This window comes from Podarcis liolepis (assembly GCF_965112155.1).
Source record: "Podarcis liolepis genome assembly, chromosome: Z".
NCBI lineage: Eukaryota > Metazoa > Chordata > Lepidosauria > Squamata > Lacertidae > Podarcis > Podarcis liolepis.
Window position 1 is genome coordinate 24,980,932 of NC_139570.1, and position 21,106 is coordinate 25,002,037.

The 21,106-nt window shown below is 43.0% G+C and overlaps 1 protein-coding gene across 6 annotated transcripts in view; it reads right to left on the reverse strand.

Moving 5' to 3' along the window:
* GAB3 (GRB2 associated binding protein 3) overlaps positions 1-21,106 on the reverse strand; it is an 81,694-nt gene that overhangs the window by 13,937 nt on the left and 46,651 nt on the right. For all 6 annotated transcript variants that reach the window (XM_083485153.1, XM_083485157.1, XM_083485158.1 and 3 more), the window contains exons 2-5: positions 19,856-20,159; positions 11,420-11,636; positions 6,898-7,370; positions 984-1,039 (exon numbers count right to left, since the gene is read on the reverse strand). In XM_083485153.1, coding sequence (XP_083341279.1) covers positions 984-1,039; positions 6,898-7,370; positions 11,420-11,636; positions 19,856-20,159 — 1,050 coding nt within the window. The remainder of the gene's footprint in view (positions 1-983; positions 1,040-6,897; positions 7,371-11,419; positions 11,637-19,855; positions 20,160-21,106) is intronic.

A 21,106-nucleotide genomic window follows, 5' to 3' on the forward strand; every position in this document is an offset into this window, starting at 1 on the left:
TTACCATGTCAATATGTATGTATGTAATGGAGCAATTTCTTCTCTCTCTCTCTCTCTTTCTCTCATTATCTTTGATTTGAATTTGCAACATTCTGACTGCACCATCCTTGGCAGAAACAGACAGTGGAAGGAGGACAGAGCCCTTGATATATCCTCAGCATTATTTCATATTTTTCAATTGTAAACCACCCTCTGATCCTTAGATGAAGGGATAATTAATCAATTAATTAATTAATTAAATTCTCAGTGGAAGAGCACTTGCTTTGCATGCAAAAGGCAGCAGGTTCGGTCTCCAGACATCACTGAGAAAGTCCTCTGTATGAAACCCTGGAGAGCCACTGCCACTATACTGAGAAATAAGGCCCATTTGATCCAATGGGGCTTACTCCCAGGTAAGTGGGCACAGAGCTGCAGCCTAAACCAGTGTTTCCCAAACTTGGTTCTCCAGCTTTTGGTCTACAACTCCCATCATCCATAGCTAGCAAGACCATTGGTCAAGGATGATGGGAATTCTATAGGGCTGCCATACGTTTGGAATTTCCTGGACATAGCCGAGATAGCCGAGATTTGTCCATTGAAAATAGTGTTCGGGTGAAATTTATGAAAAGCAGCTGAAATGTCTGGGGAAACCCAGGCATTATGGCAGCCTATCTAGGAAGTGTTGATTTTTTGGCGATTTCCCCCCAAAATAGGGAGGGAGAACTTAATTCTTTTTTTGGAGCTCAACTTTTGTGTCCAGATGTTCACTTTTAGAAATATGGCAACCATAGAATTGTAGTCCAAAAACAGTTGGGAGACCAAAGTTTGGGAAACCTTGGCCTAAACATATGAAAAAATGCTAACTGTTATTTTATTACATTGGATTGGGTAACGATTTATTATATATTGATCAGACAGCATAGGCTAGTTAATTTCTTGTTAATGTTCACTTCTAAAACCATGCTGAATAAGGGTGTATGTGTGTAAGACAGTACTGCACTTACCAGATTCAAGCTAAGCCTCTTATCCCTGCGTCTTAGGGAATTTCCTTCCAAGTCAGCTGCAAATCAAAAAAAGAAAAAAGAAAACCCATAGCAATTTAATTAGCTGTTCAACAAAAGGTAGGTCTTGGAGGATACAATCCTAGCCTGTTGTGTGCAGTTTGAAGGTTCTGCTTTCACCTGCTCGCTATGTGAAAATTTACTTAACCAAACATAAAGAATTGTGCCCAAACCTCACTATACACACCAGATTCAGATATCCAAACATCCAGAGTTTGTCCATTTCATTACCTGTTTGTGCTAAGCTGGTTGGTGACAGCCTTTTCCAGGCAGAAACCATGCAGGGAGGGAGAAAGCGAGATGAGACAAATCAAAGAGGAGGAGAGATTGAACAAATCCATTGACTTCCACTCTCTCCTGATGTTCTGTCTTTTACAAAGTCAGATCGAAAGCATCTCTGGGCAGAGATCCCTTTTTTTCTTGGCTTATTCTGGAGGGGAGTGTGTCACACAGCCCCCTCTCTGTGCTGAAAGGTGATATGGAAGGGCCTGTGAGGCTGTATGGGCAGGCCCTGCTCCATGCCACAGTCTCTAGCACTCAGACTACGTCAGAAGGAGTTCCACTTGCATACTAGTGAGAGCATAGTGGGTTCTCCATTGTGAGGTGGGACATTGATGCCACACACAATATATGCCCTGGACATTGGTGGATGTATAGAAATTAACAGCAGTAACTGGGGCCAGAGGGGGGGCAAGGTTAGGCATTTGCCAGGGCCCCCTAGAGCAAAATGGGGCCGCACTGCCCACACAGTGTTACCCATTCTACTTTGCACAAAGTATCCAAGAAGATCAGCCAAAGAGAATTCTCGAATTGCATGTCCAGCTCTTCCAGGTTAGGGTGGCCAAAATCCTGGAGCCAACATAGATCAGAGCTGCAATGTATTCAGCTAATGAGTTAAACTGCAAGTCAATTAATAAGTAAACTAATAGACAAAGAATAAAATTGTGGGTTTCCCATCTGGAAAAGCTCTTTAAGAATATGCTCTGTGTGTGCAATGTCTGTGTGTTTACGTGTAAAGTAGCACACATGCTTTTAGAAAGTCTGCTTCCCCAGCAACTCAAGGTTGTTAGTGAGAATAACACTTCCAGTGATGGGTGTTTCTCTCAAAAGCTTCCAAGAACTGCACAGGACACTGATAAAATGAGCTGGTAAAAACATTCTTCAGAATTATCTGAAGGTGTGCAGAGGGCCTCTCTTCAAGGCAGAAAGACGAGATACACAGTTGTTAATAAATTAAAACAAAATAGGTTCCATACAATGCAATGTGCATATTAAAAAGCAACAGGAGTAGTAGCAGCAGTTTGTGGCTGCCAGTTTGTTTGTGGGCCCAATTCAAGATCCTCACACTAGTATTTAAAGCCCTAAACAACTTAGGCCCCAAACATCTGAGAGACCCCCTCCTTCTCCTACAGGCCATTGTAGGATGTTGAGATCAGCCCAGGGGGCCCTCTGGGTAGTTGTGCCATTCTCAGAAGTTCAGGGTGGTAGCAGCTTAGGAGAGCAAATTGTCTGTGACTGCCCCTAATTTGTGGCATTCCCTCCTTAAATAGGTGTTTCTGGCACCTTCACTATACAGCTGTTGGCGAATGCAGAAGCCGCACGTCTTTACCCTGGCCTTTGACACCAGAAAAGAATGTTTTCAAGAGCCACCCTATTCCTGTGACTATTCCTGTGACTGTCATTTGTTTTAACAGCTTTTAACACTGACAGCAGCCACGAAATTAAAAGACGCCTGCTTCTTGGGAGAAAAGCAATGACAAAGCTAGACAGCATCTTAAAAAGCAGAGACATCACCTTGCCAACAAAGGTCCGTATAGTTAAAGCTATGGTTTTCCCAGTAGTGATGTATGGAAGTGAAAGCTGGACCATAAAGAAGGCTGATCGCCGAATAATTGATGCTTTTGAATTATGGTGCTGGAGGAGACTCTTGAGAGTCCCATGGACTGCAAGAAGATCAAACCCATCCATTCTGAAGGAGATCAGCTCTGAGTGCTCACTGGAAGGACAGATCCTGAAACTGAGGCTCCAATACTTTGGCCACCTCACCTCATGAGAAGAGAAAACTCCCTGGAAAAAACCCTGATGCTGGGAAAGATGGAGGGCACAAGGAGAAGGGGATGACAGAGGACGAGATGCTTGGATAGTGTTCTCAAAGCTACCAGCATGCGTTTGACCAAGCTGCGGGAGGCAGTGGAAGACAGGAGTGCCTGGCGTGCTCTGGTCCATGGGGTCACAAAGAGTCGGACACGACTAAACGACTAAACAACAAACAACACTGATTTTTAAATTGTTATAACCCTCACTTGGATCTGCTGGTGAAGGACAGGACAAGGAGGAGGAGGACGAGGAGGACTTCCTTTCAAAATGTGAATGGCCATACTAATTAAAATGTTCCTATGGTCAATTGTCTTGTCCAGTTTTTGCCTCCCTGATATTTTCCAGATGTTTCAGATTATAACTCATAGCAACCAGCACAGCCTCCTTATTCTGCCCGTTTCAACTTGGTTATCAGTCTTCTTAACTTAAGCACGAGGAGTGTGTTCATTCAACAGAATGTTCATTTCCTCACTTATTTAAAATAAAACACTCACACAATCCCAGTTTTTCCTAAGTTGAAAAACTGTTCTGGAGTGGCCCTGTAACAGACATCACAGGGAGCAAACCAATCAATATGGCTTACGGTCAGTTACAGCTACAAGCTTATTTCATTTATCTGAGACATTTGTACCCCCAACCACTTCAATAAAATTCCAAGGTTAGCTTATGAAATGTAAATGCAGTTTGAAAAGGTACAAACAATGTAAAACAACAACAACCAGAATAAGAATAGTAACATCACCGGACTTCCAGGTTAGCGCCTCTGGGGACCTCCGGCAATGGCGGATTTCCTCTGACCGGGAGGAATCCGCTTTGTGAAACTAGGGTCTGGACCGCCACGGCGAGGTGGAGACCCACTAAAAACCACTGGCGGGAGAAGCCTGTGGACGTGGGATTCGGCTGGCACCTTTAGCGCCTCCCCTACTCGCGGGGGAACCCGGTTTCAGGGATCCGGAGCGACGTGGGGTGAGCGGCGCAGTGCTTCGAATCGACTGCTCTTTTCACGGAGTGAAGCCGCATTGCTGTTGCCGGAGAGCACTGACTTTTTCCTGTGGACAATTGGACTTTAAACAACTACCCGTGAGTAGAACGGAAAATTGGATTATGAATCATCTTAATTTGGGACCGAAGCGGGAAGGTCTAAACAGGAAGTCCCCCTTCCGCTTTTGTAAATAGATTGAAGCAAAGACATTGCAAGCTAAAGTCTGGAAAGTCGCTTGTAAAGGACTAAATTTCCATCAGTTAAAACTACCAAACCCCCCTTGGAATAATGAGAAGAGGGGGGAAATCTTAGACTGTTTAAACCTGCAGGAGAGAGAGTAAAGAAGGATAAATTTCCACCGTCTTGAACCTGGGAACGGGGTGTCAGAGACAGACGCTTTGGGGAAGTTCATCGACTGTGAAGGAAACGCTTTTTTGACAGATAGTTAAAAAAGAGAAACATATTGATTCCAATGTTTCCTTTTGCACTTAAAAGGAACAAAATATCTGAAAAACGAAAGGAATTTTGTTGCCGGATCTGCTTTTAAAAGACGGATACAAACAGAAATTATTTCCTCTAGAGGGAGCTTGTGAAACTGTTGCTGGAGTCGATCTGGGGAATTCTACAGTTGTGGAGATTAAGATCGTGAGAACCAGACATTTGTCCTTGAATAAGAATGTGCCCAGAAGAAGCTTTAGTGCTTGCTTTTTGCAAGACAAGTGCTTTACTGGAACAGCTACATGAGAAGATGGATTTGATGACTGTTGCAGTTAGCAATTTTGGACAAACAGTGAATACCTATATAGAAACCACGCAGGAACCAATCCAGGAATCTGCTTTGACAGGGCAAGTTGTGCAGGAGACAAAGGAGGAGGTTGTTGTTGAACCTCAAGTAATAGAAATGGAGCAAGTTGTGCAGAAGACAAAGGAGGAGGTTGTGGCTGAAGCTCAAGTAACAGAAATGGAGAGAGTCGCGGTCTTGCAGGAACATAAGTTGTTGTCTCTGACGACTGAACCTGGAGAAGGTCAGATTTGGAGAGATGGAGTACTGTTTGGTTTGGAGATGGGAAGCTGGATAGATCTGCCTATGCAGGGATGTTTTGACTTTTGGGATCTAGTTTTGGGCCAAGGGGAGTTTGGAGTTGTGGGGGCCCTTAACCTTGGAGGGACTTTGAAATATGCCTTCAAATATCTTTTGGATTTCAGTGCTGACTTTGGAGAATGGGCTGACCTGTCGAGAAGGGATAAAGATACTGTCAAGTTGGAGTCTCCCCGAGATCTACACCTCAGTGAGAAAGGAAGGAAGTTAAGAATAAGATCAGCAGAAGACAAAGTAAAGTGCAGGTATAAATATGAAGAAGACCTGCAGAAGGGACATGGAAAAGACTTAAGAGCCTCGGATAGAAGGTCACCAGGTTGATGGACTAGATGGAAGGGATAGAAAGGACTGACAAAACCCGAGACCAGGAAGAAGAGACGATGGATGAAGATTAGAAGAAAGTTTAAAAATTCATTTAGAGAATTTTTGTAAGATTAATGAGTGTTAGAAAAACGTTGGGATGAAATTATTTGGCTTTAGTAGAAATGCTTTAAATAATTATGTATAAATAAGTTTTAAGTTTTTTATGGTAAGATAAGGTTAAAATAAATTAAGGTAAATTAATGACAGAATATAGTGAAAGATGGAAAGGATTTGCTGAGATAATTAATAACTAGAATACAAAAAAGGGAGGCATGAGGAGGTCGATGAAACAAGTTAATGAAAGATAAAGATTTGGGAATATCGGATTTGGTTTTTAATTTTTTTGTCTGCTTTTGTTTTTGGTTTTGTTGTATTGTGTGTTTTGTTTTCTCCCTTTTTTCTTTTTATTGACTTGTATTGTTGAATTCCTTTTTTGTTATTCTGTTTTTTTATTTTTTTGATGTATTGTAACTCTTTATTGTCTCTTTTTTTCTTCGCTTTTTTGTAATTGTTAAACTTTTAATAAATATCATTTAAAAAAAAGAATAGTAACATCACCAAGAGCAGCATAAAATACAAACACACAACCCTCCCTTCAAAACCAGCAAAGATGAAAGACATCAAAACAATAATCAGCACCAGAAAAATTAAGAAGTCTTCCTTCACTAAGCACTATAGCAGCAGTAGGTCCTAACTCACTAGTTGAAGACCAGTGCTATGGATAGGGATTGGGGTGGGGAGGATTTAGTTCAATCTGCATTTAAAGCTGAATTTATCAAATTCAGAGTTTCCAGAGCAATAGGAGAACCAAAACTAAGCCACCCTTCAAAATCTGAACTTCTCCCATGTTTGCAATGTGATGCAGTTCTCCAACCAAACAACGTTAAGGGCAACTGTGTGTAAAAATGATAGTATTCATCAAAATAACATACAAAAATGCATTAGGATAAGAGAAATTGTTTCCAAAAATGTGCACATCAGTCAAAAGAGAAATTACTTCCAAAAATGTGCACATCAGTCAAAATTGCAGACAAAAATGTGTTTTTTAGGATAAATATGTACCTAAACGTTGAAGAATTTTCAGGAGGATTTTTTTGACAGCAACAACAACAAAAATTCATGAGTTGCTACAGAAACGTGGAGAACTGAATTTAAGATGGGAAAAGCAAGAAACCTAGAGAACTCAAATTGACAATTCCTTCCATTCCCAGCTATGGAGTAAGGGTGGAACAAACTCTGAAATTATACAAACCAGGGGTGGTCAAATGAGCTCAGGAAGGCAAACTCTTAACAGACAAGACCATTCACATCCTTACCTCTCCAACTTCTCATGCTGTCCAATCCAGACAAGGAGATTCTCCTTGGCACCAATGCCCCTTGAGCACACGAGATCCCAACATGTCCATTCTGAAGGGCCCCACTGGATGGCTCTTCAACCCGTTTGTCTGCGAAGTGGGTTGGCTTAGGAGGCCTTGGTGGTGGGGTATTGCCCAGAACATCAAGTTCAGTAATGCCATAGGAAAGAGCACTCGGGCTTTTATCAACCAATAAGGTTGGTGTCAAGGGAGGTCCTGAAAGCGGTGAGGAAGAGGAGAAATCGCTAGAAGGGGGACCGCTTGAATCTGCATTCTTGAGAAGAGCCCCATGACCCATTGCCTGGGGCATCTCTTGCAGCAGGATGCCAGAAGGCTGTAGATAAAGTGAGGGCTGAGATGCCACAAAGTCAACAAAGACATCGTCTGATGAAGTCTGCTCCAGGGATCGGTCAGAATTGGACCAGCTGTGGCACCTGAAAGGAAAAGAAAAGAAAACAAAACTAGTATAGGTGTTACTTATGTTGCAGAACATAGGAACAGTGGTGGCCAGTGCCCATTGGCCACTGGTAAGGGGGAAGGAAGGAAGAGCAGCAACAGTCAACAAAAAGCAAAGCCACTCCATGACTGGTTGAAAGTAAGCTGGGTGTAGGTTGGGTGACGGTAAACTGAGATTGGTGAGGCAGTGCCCTATTTTCCCTACCATGGGATAGGAAATTGCCTTACCTAGATGAAGAAGAAGAAGAAGAGTTTGGATTTGATATCCCGCTTTTCACTCCCTTTAAGGAGTCTCAAAGCGGCTAACATTCTCCTTTCCCTTCCTCCCCCACAACAAACACTCTGTGAGGTGAGTGGGGCTGAGAGACTTCAGAGAAGTGTGACTGGCCCAAGGTCACCCAGCAGCTGCATGTGGAGGAGCGGAGACGCGAACCTGGTTCCCCAGATTACGAGACTACTGCTCTTAACCACTACACCACACTGCCTCATTATATAGTTTCCATCGTTTGCTGCAGACATACCTTTAAATTTGTGTGATGTTTGTGAGACTGCTTGTATTGTTGGATGTACATTTATCTGGTTTGGTTTGAATGTTTTACTGGATTTTATAGGATACTAATATGAATACTAATACTATTTTTATTATTTATATGCCACCCATCTGCATGGGTTGCCCAGCCACTCTAGGCAGCTTCCAGAAAAATATAAAAACACAATAAGATATCAAACATTTAAAACTTCTCTATATAGGGCTGCCTTCAGATGGCTTCTAAAAGTCATACACTTATGTCTCCTTGACATCTGATGAGAAGGCATTCCACAGGGCAGGTGCCAATACTGAGAAGGCTCTCTGCCTGGTTCCCTGTAACCTCACTTCTCGTAGTGAGGGAACCGCCAGAAGGCCCTTGGAGCTGGACCTCAGTGTCCAGGCTGAATAATGGGAGTGGAGATGCTCCTTCAGGTTGTAACCCACCCAGGGACCTTGTGGTGAAGCGCAGGTAAGAAATCCCTTAACTAAGCAAATCAGTGAATATGAGAAAGGGGGGAAATGTGCTTTTGCTTTCCTTCTTCCTGAATTGTGCAGGGAGGATGAGGGTTTTTTAAATACAAAAAATGTAAAGAGGACACATGCCCTAACTCTTCCCGGGATATTTAGTGTAAAATGGGGCTTGAGCAGCCCAATTTGATCTTCTTGTGCACATCTTCATTCCACTCTTCCCTCTTTTTTCCAACCAATACTTCAAATTATGGTTAAATTATTTTGGTTAGTGTGCATTTTTTGTGTTTTTTTAAATATTCTATTTTAGTCCATATTCACAGCATACATTGAAAGTGCTGCGATACCACTTTAACAATTCTTGATTCCCTCAAAGATTAATGGAAACTGACATATGTTAAGGGTGCTGAGAGTTCTTAGGAGACCCCTATTCAGAGCAAAAATTCTCAAGAGTTCCCTGGGAAGAGGGATTTGATTGTTAAACCACATATTGCGGTTTTGCTCCAAAGAGAATAGCCTCTCTTGGGAATGAATGGGAAAAACTGCTTTGGAACTTCATCAAGCAATCTGAAATTTATGGTTCTGACATGCCTTTGGATATATATGCTAATTGTGGTTCTTGTCTGATGAATGATTATGGAATTCACTGTTGATGTTGATAAAAAAAAATAAGTTGCATAGTTGACCTTGTTGGTTCTGCTCCACCCCCACCCCAAATGTCATTGCAATCTAGATGGACATGAGGGATGCACATTCTTATCTTGTCAAAATGTCCAAATACTGCTTTAAACATCCCGTTCCCACTGCTGGATAGCTCTGCATTCTGCTTAGTTTGAGGTGATTGGTGGAATATGAGGTCAATTGTGAGAATAACAACCCTATTTCATTTCCAGAATTTGCTGGAAAACATGGTACGAACATTTTTAATATGGTGATTTCATACTTGCCTGGTGGGGAGTGGAAGGATTGCTTTTCATCCCACAAGTTTTTGTTTAATTTTTACTTTCCTCTAAACAGTATCAGAGTTAAAGGACAACAAAATACTTAGTTTTGTTTTAGCCTTTGTGCTAAAACTGAGGCATCAACTCTCATTGATTTACTTAACTCTCACTACCATTGAAATAATTGTGATTCCAGAGTGCTTAATTTTGCTTTGTGTCCTAAATTATTCCCCCCCCCCCCCCCGTTCTATTCATTTCTACCTTGCCTTTCCAGGAAAGCTTTTAGGACAAGCCATCGAGGAGAACATTTTGTTGACTACAATATAGAGGAGTAATTTTATTTGTAGGGGCAATTATGTTGTTCTCTTGTGGATGCATTTGTGGTACTCATGTTTTGTTATAGCCATCGCTGAAAACAAAATAGATATTGACTTCAAGAGGCACTCTGGAAGGTTTTTACGGTTTCAAAATATTCAGCATCTGATTGCCGTTTTAAGCGCAAAGAAGAAATTTGGGGATTATAGGTCAGGTTGACTTTTAAGGCTTCCTGCATTTTTCTTTCAGTGGAAACACGGGTAGCTCTCCCCCCACCAAAACAAGAACAGAATGTGATGGGGGAGCTGAAAGGGTAGGACTGTTCTTTCTTTTGGGAAAATTTACAACTGGAATAAGGAACCTGTGCCTCCTAAACTAGCTTAATGCCCACAGGTGTAGAGGGCTCTGTCTCATTGCCATTGTGGAATTTTACTTCAACCACTAACCTAGGAGACAAGTAAGAGAAGAAATGGGGCATTACAGGCACTTTTAGCTGGTTCCTAGGATTCTCACACCCCCCTACACACTTCTTGAGCACTTTTACTGGTTGAAATATGTCCTCTGAGATGTCTTTCCCATGCCTGGATGGAGAGATGTGTATGTTGTGCGTGTGTTGTACAAAGTCACATCTATTGCTTGCTTCAGTGTTGGCCACTCCCACTTTTGCCTCTGGCCATGCCCACCACTGGCATACCCAAGTAGGGATTGGGCAAGACTGACTGCAAACCTTAAGAGCCGTTGCCAGCCATGTTGAAAGTATTGAGTTACATGGTCCAATGGTCTGACTTGGTATAAGACCATTTCCTAGAATTATAGAAGCAGAAGAGGCTATCTAGGCTGTGTATATCCATGCATTTAAATCACATTACTCCCCCCACCACAAAATCCTGGTACCTGTAGTTTGTTAAAGGTGCTGGGAATTGTAGCCCTGGGAGGAGTAAACTACGCTTCCTATGAATCTTTTCTAGAGAAGCAGAATGAGCTTGAAGTGCATGGTGTGTATGCAGCCCTGGACTTCCCGCACCCTTACTAAAATGTAGAAAGAACTGCACGTACAATGGGTCTGGTCCATCGGCCTATGAAAAACATTCTGAAAAATACTAAGCAATGCAACCATGTAGAGAAATATTAACATCAACTTGACAGAGCTGGCCCTACGATGCAAAGGGAGGCAGCTACCTAAGGCCTCAGATGCTGAGAGGCAGAGAGCAGTCAGAGCTTTGTGCCACATAGCTTACCCTGTGCCTCCTAAGCTAGCTTTATGTCCTCAGGTGTGGAGGGCTCTGTGTCATTGCCATGGTTGAATCTTACTTCAGCCACCAAGCTAGGTGGCATTCTCATCATACAATCAAAGCACTATGATAACACAACCATGGCTTGCCTCAAAGAATTTTGGGAGCTGTAGCTCTGTGAGGGGAATAGGGAACTCAGCTCTCTTAATGAAGTACAGCTCCCAGAATTCTTTGGGGGAGGTTGTGACTATTTAAAGTGGCACCATAGAGCTTTAAATATAAGGTGTACATATGACCACAATTTATGAACTTACATCTATGTGCTAAGTTCCCTTGATTCCAAACTTACTTTGGGAATAACCCTGTTTTGCCCCCAAAAACTGAAAGGCATTCAACCTTCCCCACTGGCCTCCAGATGTTCTGGACCACAACTCACAGCAGCCCCAGCCAGGACACGGTTGCTAATGGGAGTTGTACTTGAGCAACATCTGGAAGGCCACAAGGTTGGAGGAAGGTTGTATCAGAGAGAGTTATGGTGATACCTGACATGACTGAGTTTTCCGGTCTCACAATTCGATAAGAACAGATAGTCAGGAAGGAAGACAGACTCTGACTCGCTTGCTGTCTCCTCTGCAGCAGAAGCATCCGCAGCAGCCTGGTCAGCCAAAAGGGAAGGGTCTGCAACCCTCAAGGCGTGGGCAGAGGCGGCTGGTGAAGGTTGCGGGGAAGTGGTGGTGTGGGAGAGGCTGTCTCCGGAATCTGTGACAAAGGAAAGAAAAGGTTATAAGTTGACGGTGCTTGTCAGGAAGTCAGTTTGGCCTTGATCCTGTAAGGGGCTTGATTCTTTCCAAGGAGTGCAGTGAAGGATTTGTGGCCTATACTAATTTCTTCATTGTTTACCTTCTGTCCGTCCAGGGTTGTTGGAACAAAGAGTAAATCTACAGTACTGAGGAAGATGAGGTCAGCACTGGAAGAAAGCCTATGTGCTGTGGCCAAATTGGACTGAAACAATCAGTACTGGTGTATACCTGGGTTTCTGTTTTCTTCAGGGCCAACATTTAAAAGGAGGTTATAAATAATCTCGACTTAAAAGAAAACTTAATTTAAGAGACGTGTTCACAACATAGGTAAAATGGAATGTTTTCAATAGCTTTTTAAAACAGTTTTTTACTGATAATGTTATTCTTTTCTTCTTTACGTAAATCATTTTGAGTTTTTAAAGGGTTTTTCTTTTACAATCAAGCAGTGTGTGTGTGTGTGTGTGTGTGTATCACACAGCTGTATTTATAATCAACCAGTGGACTCATACAGTTGCAACATTTGGAAACCCATGCAGAATTTCAACACATTTTGGTGGAGTGGGGTGGGAGAGAGAGATGGGCCTTGGAGAATACTAGGTTTGGGGTGTTCGTTATTATCACTGAGAGCTCTATTATGTTTCCTGAAGGATTGTGTTAATGAAATGAACTTTGAGTTGATGGGGATTTTATTAATGCCAAAAAGATACTACAGCAAAAAAAAAAAAAAAAGGAAGATAAGCCAGCTATACTATTTTAGGCTGGTGTTAAAGGATAACCTGGCTATCCACTTGGGTAGCATTCTGCAGGACTCCTTAAAGTCCCCCAAATATCAGAAGCCTACTTAAGGAAGGGCTTTCAATGTGGTTGCCTCTATTCTGTGGAACAGCATCCCTTTTGAGATACAACAGACAGCCATTATCTGTATTTTTCTGAAACAACTGGAGACATTTTGGTTTTGACAGGCTTTTCCAGCTGGATGAAAATGCTGGGTGTCTTTTTGTATGGTATTTAAACTTAGCTTCAGAGGTGTTTTTTTTGGGGGGGTGGTTGTTTAAGCACTGCTTGAAAAACTATTTCTGCTTTCTTATTATTCTGATTGACTGATTATTTAATTTCTAAATAATTTCAAGATGCATGTAAATTGCCTGGACATATATGTAAAAGGCAATTCATAAATAAAGTAATATTTCACACTGTGTATTTTTTTGCACTATGTAGTATTCTAACAATTAAAAAAAAGTTACAAAAAGGCTGCTTCCCCAACCTGTGCGGAGGGTGGTAAGAATATTTGAGACAGCCCCCTCCAAGCACCTCATATGGCCATACCACCGCCACTGCTTAAATAGCAGTATGCAACCCAATCTTGATGACGACAACAACAACAATAACAACAATTATTGATATTTAAAGTCACATTTTTCCATTATGGATAGCCACCAAGTGTTTACATTAAAGAGAAGCTCAGCTTCCCTAACCCATAAACAGTATCTGGGAAACGAGGCCAAGATATTATCTAACGCAACATTTCCAAGAAGCAAAGTGTTTATACTGCGGGAAGACAAACTGTAGTCTACAAAATGTACAGCCAAACACTTCCCACAGACAGGTGTTCTGCATGGTCCTTTTCAAACCACCTGAGAAACACAGAGGCGGTAAGACAAGCCAGCCCCTCCCAGCCTCTGTGTGGATAAGTGGAATTTGCAAGTTAAAAGAGGGATGGGGCAGGATGGAGGGGTACAGAAAACAAAAAATGTGGAGCCAGACTGGACTGGTATCAACTCATGGGGAGGGACCACTACTCAGTGACAGAACACCTGTTTTGCATGCAGAAGATTCCAGCTTCAATCGCCAGCATCTCCAGGAAGGGCTGGGAAAGACTCCCTGACTGAAACCCTGGAGAGCTGCTGCCAATCAGTGTAGACAATACTAAGCTAGATGGATCAATGGTCTGACTCATTATAAGGCATCTTCCTATCTTCCATAAAAGGGGCAGGGGAACAAAATATTTGTTCAGGTTGCAAAATCAGGTTGCCTTTCTCCATAAGACCAGCAGATGGCAGCATTTTTGTTCTAGAGCCAAGCAGTTCCATCAAGATTGATCTGTTCTTAGGATACCACTTTTGTGTATTTACTACCCGGCAAGGTGTCATTCTAAAGCCTTTGCAAGATCTACATCTATTTCTATAAACAGCCACACACTCAAGTGCACGCTTATTGATTAAAGCAAAGGAAAACTCATGCATGCATTTACATTATGTCTACAATGAAAGCCTACACATTTTAGAAAAGCCACTTAAATCTTACTGTTAAATGAGTCATGGACCAATTTGGAACACAAACAGCTTTTCAGATACAGAGTTCATCTGATGCACAGAAATGGGCAGTGCTGCTGCCAGCAATGATACTTCCAAAAAGGCTGCAAGATCAATATTCTAAACTATCGGGGTTACTGCTAAAGGGAGATGGGTGTTGTGTCCTCCGGAAGTGCCTTCTTGTCTGGCAATGGCACTGCCATTCTAGCAGAATCAGCTTAACTAGAAAGTGTTGGAAGTCCTCGCTGCACCTTAAAGTGGCATTTGAACAAGTATGTAAAAGAATTTGCAGACTATACTACGGTGTAATTAATAACCCACTGGATAAAATGGCCTCTATTTTGCAAAATCAATCTTCCTGCACATGTCCCAGGCCAAATCTGGCATAAAAGGTCAAATATTCTGGGACAAGAACCCAGAAACCGGTGCAGTTAGAGCCAGACTAGAAGGCCTAGGTACCCACCTTACCCAAAGAGCCTGGGTGCCCTTCTCCCCAAGCAGCCAGAGGCTAGGGAGCTGGCAGCACCAAATGGTCCTGCACCAGGAAGCATGGGCGTAGCCAGGACTTTTGTTTGGGGGGGGGGAGAAGTGATGTCATTGGTCAGTTAGTTAAGTATTTCTATGGTTTTACTTGGTCTAGGGGGGGGGGCAGCTGCCCCCACTGCCCCCCTTTGGCTATGCCCATGCCAGGAAGTGAAGTGCTGCTCACTGTTCTCAAGGCTGCAACTGTTCACCATTTTAAACTGAATCATTTCCACCCCAGGGTGAGAGTGACAGCAGGCTCAGCCAATCAGACACCATATTTTGGGGGTGGGGGGATGGACCCAATAAGGATACCAAAGCAGCGAGGGGACAGGCATTCTCTAAATTGGTAACCGGGGGGGGGGGGATTTATTTATTTTATTTCATGGAATTGATGCACTGCTTGATTGCAAAATGTATACATATGTTTATATATAAATAAATAGGCTCATTGTGCTTCCCAACCGGCTGATAGAATAGCATCTTCAAGGGGATCAAGGTTGTTATCTGATTACTGGGGGCAGAGAGGGTAAAGTGAAGGGAAAAGGGAGTTTAAGCTACCTTTCTGTGGAGGGGGGGAGGTCTGGTGTGGGGGGAGTGGATCTGCTGCTTTTCAGAGTGCAATGCTGCCTGTCACTGCCCTCCCAAGCTCCAACATGGGAATTAGTAAGTAAACCAAAATAGTAACAACAAAGCAAAACAAAAATCATTAAATCTCCAATGATCTTTCATTGAAAGGAAACCCAAAGCACCACCCTTGGAAAATCACACTGCTCAGGGAAGCAGGGAGGACGATGCAATATGTCTTCTGAATGACATATCATTGCTGGGCATTTTGTGCATTGTGAGCTCTTTTTGCAATTACTGGAGGGAGGGGGCAGCACATCAATTAAAAATCTCTCCAAACTGTGCTCTCTCTTCAGGCGCTGGCCCGTTTGGGGAGTGCCGGAGGTAAGATGGATTTCATCCATCTGCTCCAACTGTCCTGGAGCCCTTGTTAATAGTGATAGGGTTTCTAATGGGCTGTGTGATCCTTGAAGATAAACCTCAGTGACATTCAGATAAAACTGGCAAGGCTAGAATCCAAATCTCTGGAGAGAACTCAGACTCAGGCAAATGAAGCTGCCCACTGAAGGGAAGAAACAAGAATCCCTCGATTTGCATAATTTATTGTAAGCCATTTTGCATCTCCCAGGGAAACAGGTAGAAAACATCCTTTCCCACCCTGGCACCCTTCGGGTGTTTTGGACTACGACTCCCATCAGCTGTGATGATGGGAGTTGTAGTCCAAAACACCTGGACAGTATCGTGCTGAGCAGAGAGGGGGTGTGTGTGTGTGTGTGTGTGTGTGTGTGTGTGAGAGAGAGAGAGAGAGAGAGAGAGAGAGAGAGAGAGAGTTTTTTTACAATACTTGTATTCAGACCATTCAATTTTCTGCAAATGCTCTGAGCACATTTGCGGAAGCTGACACTGAAAATGACTATGCTTATCTGAGGACCAATGTATACAAAATCACAGCAAACTGGAGTCTGGGATTAATGCAATGAGAAGTAGTTATCTTCCCAAACCATTCCCAGCCAGCAAATCCTCTCCACCCACCTCCCCTCTTTCACCTCCCTTCAACAAACCCCTTGCCTTAACATGCCAAAGTCCACCTTCCCCAATGTGGCACGTCCTCATTCAGGATGTTCTCCCTATCCCTAAACACCTGCACAATCTGCTGTTGTTCTTGGAATAAACAAATAAATGAAAATTAAAACCGATGATATATGATTCTTCAAGTATATAATCAACAGGGGCTGCCCCCCAACTTACATTGCTCACCAACCCCCCAACCCTCTTGTCAATTCCCCACCCTGTCCCTTTACACCTCACCCAAAACCCTCACAGCTCTTTCGAACTTCCCATCCCCTTGCAACTCCTCTGTGTGCCTCCATCCTCCCTTCATACAAGATGCTGTTGTTTAAAATTGCCACTTTGAAAGCTGGCTCTCTCCCGCCCCCTACATCCCCTACGCTGTGATGTGGCACTCCAAATCCTCCAATGGTGGCTGCGTGATGACAGCCTTAAAATTTTATGTATATAGGAAGATAAAAACAGCACCCATACGATTGTGAACATAGATATTTAAACAGACAAAAAAGGCAGACAACCCACCAGAAGCAGGGAAGGAAAATCAGTGTTGGCTGTAAAGGGAGGGAGGCCGTCTGAAGAAACGAGCAAGCCCATCTAGCAAGGGTCGGCTAATGGGCTGGAAGTCTGGTCTTGGCTTTATGTACATCTGGGGCAAGTGTTTTGAATGTATTCTGGAAGGGGTATTATATGCAAATGAGCACTCAAATTATGAGAGAGTTGGGTTTGTTTGTTTGTTTGCTTGCTTGCTTTTTAAAAGCTTCTACTAGCAAATGCATTCAGTCTCTAAGGTCAACATTCTGGGGAAGGGGAAAGAAACTGGGACCTTCTGCATGTGAAGCAGATGCTCTACCATTGATCATCCATCCCTGAGGTGAGTTTACAGTGATTTCATTAGGAATCTCAAAGATTCTTACACCTGTCAGTAAATAAATTTTGACATGAACAATTTAAGGCAACACACAGCCCTCCAGATGCTGTTGGACTTCCAACTTGCATCAGCCCCAGCCAGCATTGCTGATGGTCAGAAATAACAGGAGTTGTAGTCCCATAAAGTATTGAGGCATCACGTTGGGTATCCAAGGCTTAAGGGGCTGCACTGCATAATGACGTGCAAGCAAACCCACTTTTCAAATGAGTGGCAAAGGAGTTCCTCTTTGAGAGCCTATGACTTGCTGGTGGAGTAAGTGCTAGATACTTTGGAGACAGAGGTGAAGCCAAGTCTTGCAGGAAGTTGAACTGTCAACATGGACATACCCAAGGAAGAAGTACCTTGTTCAGAAATCACAACCTTGAAACCATGATCTGAGCAATGTGGGCTCACAAACACTTTCTGTCCTCTGTCTCCTTCACTTCCTTGCTTTTGATAACAAACTAGTTCTCTGGTGCCACACAAGATTACTAAATATTAAGACAACACCTTTTCCAATTATTTTACACGTTTCTCCTCCGAATACTTTAATGACCGTGTTTGCTTTTTGTACTCTGGTTGCTGGGTTTGTTTATGGATATTTGATGTTTTCCAGTTTCCAGTTTTGTATTTTGTTGACTATAAGCTGCTTTGAGGGCCGCTAAGGTGCAGGAAAGCAGCACATAGAGTAATTAGAGTCTGAAAGTTCCCCCTCCCAACAAATATTATACCCAAGGGAAAAGGATCAGGATCTTGTCAGCAGATTGGATTCTGATCTCCCCGACCCTCTACAGGCCATTTTTAGGGGCTCCAGTTCATTCCTTGGCAGCCATGGGCTTCAGCCAATGTTAGCCCTATTCAAGAGTAGTCCCACTGAAATTAATGAACATGGCTAGCTTACATGCAGCTAATCCACAGCAAATGCACAATGTCTCTGAGAAACAGACAGCAAAAGTCACACAGAGTAAAGGGGCAGAAAGTTGATCTCCAAGGCTCAGAACTGGCAAGCACTAATTCCTCTGAGTACTCTCTCCAGCCCATTAGCAAATGCTCTTTGCAGGGAGAGCAAGTGAGAATACGAAAGTGTCCCTTTGGGCTGTGCCGACATCTGAAGCCAGGCTCCAAGGACAGAAGCCGGTGGCCTTCTGCACATTTTCCTAAGAGCCTAGTAATAAAATTGAGGTCCATTAAAGGCACATGGCAGCATCTGCGGACCATAAATTATGTATGTCCATTTTCTATGGAGGGAGCAAAGAGATTCTATGTTTGTTCTCATTCTCCCCCCTCCTCCTTCTCTTCCTCCTGCTCCCTGCTCTGCAATCAAGGCAGCAGTCTGCTTTCACCATCAGAATAAAGCTTTATTTGATAAGCTGAAGCAGTAATTGGGAAAAGAAAAATCACTGAAGCTTGCACATATGACTACAGAGCAAGATAGGAGAGTACATAAACCTCTGGTCCATCCTGCCTGGACTATTGTAATGAACTGTACGTGAAGCTGCCCTTTAATACCATCCAGAGACTGCAGCTAGTGTAAAATATGGCTGCCAGGTTGGTAAGTGGGACAGCCCAATGGAACCATGTGTCACTCAGAGCACTGCACTGGCTGCCAATAAACTAATTCAAGGTATTAGCACTAGCACACAAGGTCCTGCATGGCTTGGGACTAAAGTACTTAAGGGAGCCCCTTCCCCAATATCAGCCAGTTATACCTGCAACCACAGTGGGAATGGCTGTAACTCTGCTTTGCATGTATAAAGTCCCTGGTTCAATTCTCAGCATCTCCAGGTAGGGCTGGGAGAGTCCCTGTCAGAAATCCTGAACCACTGATTATCAATGTAGACAATACTGAGCCACATGGACCATTGGTCCGACATAGTATGAGGCAGTTTCATATGTTCCAGTGCTTCTTAAGGCAAAGATGGGGATACTGTGATCCTCCAAAAAGGTTGTTAGACTTCAGCTCCCATCAGCTTAGCCAGCACTGCCAATGGTCAAGCCTGATGGGAATTGTAGTCCTGCAAAATATTCAGAGGGTTCCCCATCTCTGCCCTGTGGCTTGCCTGCTACTCAGCAATTCTTTTGCCTTGCAAATATACTGAGCTTCAGCTATGTTGGCTGATAATATAAGCTGAGGATTCTAGCAACCCATCCCCTCAATCAATAAATACACTGGGCTAAATGCATCTGACGTTAAGCTGCGTCCTCCAAGTCTAAAAGCAAATTAAAGTGCTATATAGATTTGGTATGTTCCAGTGATAACATCAGAAAACTGGCTTTTAGTTTCCCCTTTTTTTCTTTTAAGGGACACTGAAACATTTCTCGTAATCAACAAGCCATCTGCAAGATGATTCATTCCCGGGCATATGGCATAAAAATGAAAGTGCACGCTGCAAATCTCTTGGAGAATTGTGACTGGAAAACCTGCCTCTTTAAAGGGAGTTCTCCCCCAAAACTGGTGCCTTCCAGAGGTTTTGAACTGGGGCTGATGGGATTTGTAGTTCAAAATATTTGGAGGACCCCAGGTTGCGAAAGCCTCTTTCAAGATTTTGGTGCTTGCTTCTCTAAATTTCAGACAAAAGCAGATATATTTAAAAGTGGTTTTGGTCAGGGAAACTTTTACAAACATGTTCCAAAATACAAGATTCAAAAAACTTGAGAGGCGGGGAGGAATGCCCCCTTCATAGGTATGCAAAATGCTTCCACATGGTCAGAGACTTTCTCCAACCAAGCTGTGATCCATTTAAGATATTAACAGTGAATGAACCACTTTTGCATGAGTTTTATCCATCTTCCCAGTCCTACCTGTTCCATCTTCCAAATGTCCGAAGTTGCAGATTTGGGTGATGTGGTGCACCCAAGCCTGCATCTCCTCCTCCGATTTGGCCACCAGGTAGAAGGTGCGGTAAGTCGTTTTCACAATGAAGACAAAGTTGTTTTGGAATTCTTTCTTGATGAAGCTCGAGCCCGAGTGCTTCACCACCTCACATTCATTCAGGTCGATCACCCGGATGGGTTTCTTGGAATGGCTGTTTCGGTAATACTCTAGGACATCAGGGTTTCCGCTCATTCGGCCCTGGCGCAACACGAACCAGCGCTTTCGCCAAGCCTGTGAAAAAAATAGCGAGAAGGATTGTTGGTGGCAATGTGTGTCTGCCAAAATAATTTAAATAGGAACATATTCTGGAATTTCCCCCCTATACAGATGAGCATAATTTGCATCATTTACATCAGAAAAGATTCAGGCTGCATCAGAAATTTCTTTTTAGTTATAAATAAAAACAAAGATGGAATGAAAGAAAAAAGGAACATGTGAATAATAATGATAATACTCCTATTAACTCGCATTAATGACACACTAACCACCAGTATTGTCCATCTTAAGTTAATATAAGACCTCCAGATGTCAAAATAGGTATCCACACAGAACTGATTTTTCCTCTCCGCACAAGACACATCATATGGGGACTTCTGGAGAGGAAAAATGGCGGGCGTCATGGCAGCGAGCAGCTCCTGAAGCCAGCCAGAGCCAACTGCGCTACCAGGCTGGCTCCGGGTTGCTGAGGCTGCCGCTGCCACGTTTCCGAGGGATAGATGTGCAAATCTGGGGACATTCTGGGGAAGGAATTTGTCCAGGGACAGTCCCCAGGAACCAGGGATGTCTGGTAACCCTACCTCAGAAATGTGTGCAAACTGTAAATATGCAGGTTCCTATCACATATAGCATATTCTAACAAATGAAAAGGCCTGATTTGTTTTGTTTAATTTTATTTTTGGATTTCCAGGTTTACAAACAATAACAAAGAAAACAATTAGGATATAATCAATAAATCCCCTTTGACTTCCTTCCTCCTCTTTTGTGGATCCTTATGCCAATATTTTCTCACTGATTCCTAATTCTTCCAGTCAGTTTTGCCATTTCAGCACAGTCCATCAGTTTTATCTACCATTCTTCCTTGGTAGAATGTTTTCTTTCAATCTCTGAGCTAACAAAGTCTGGGCAGCTGAATAGTCTCTTCAGGTCACAGGATTTCGGGAAATGGCTGTTATGTGCCA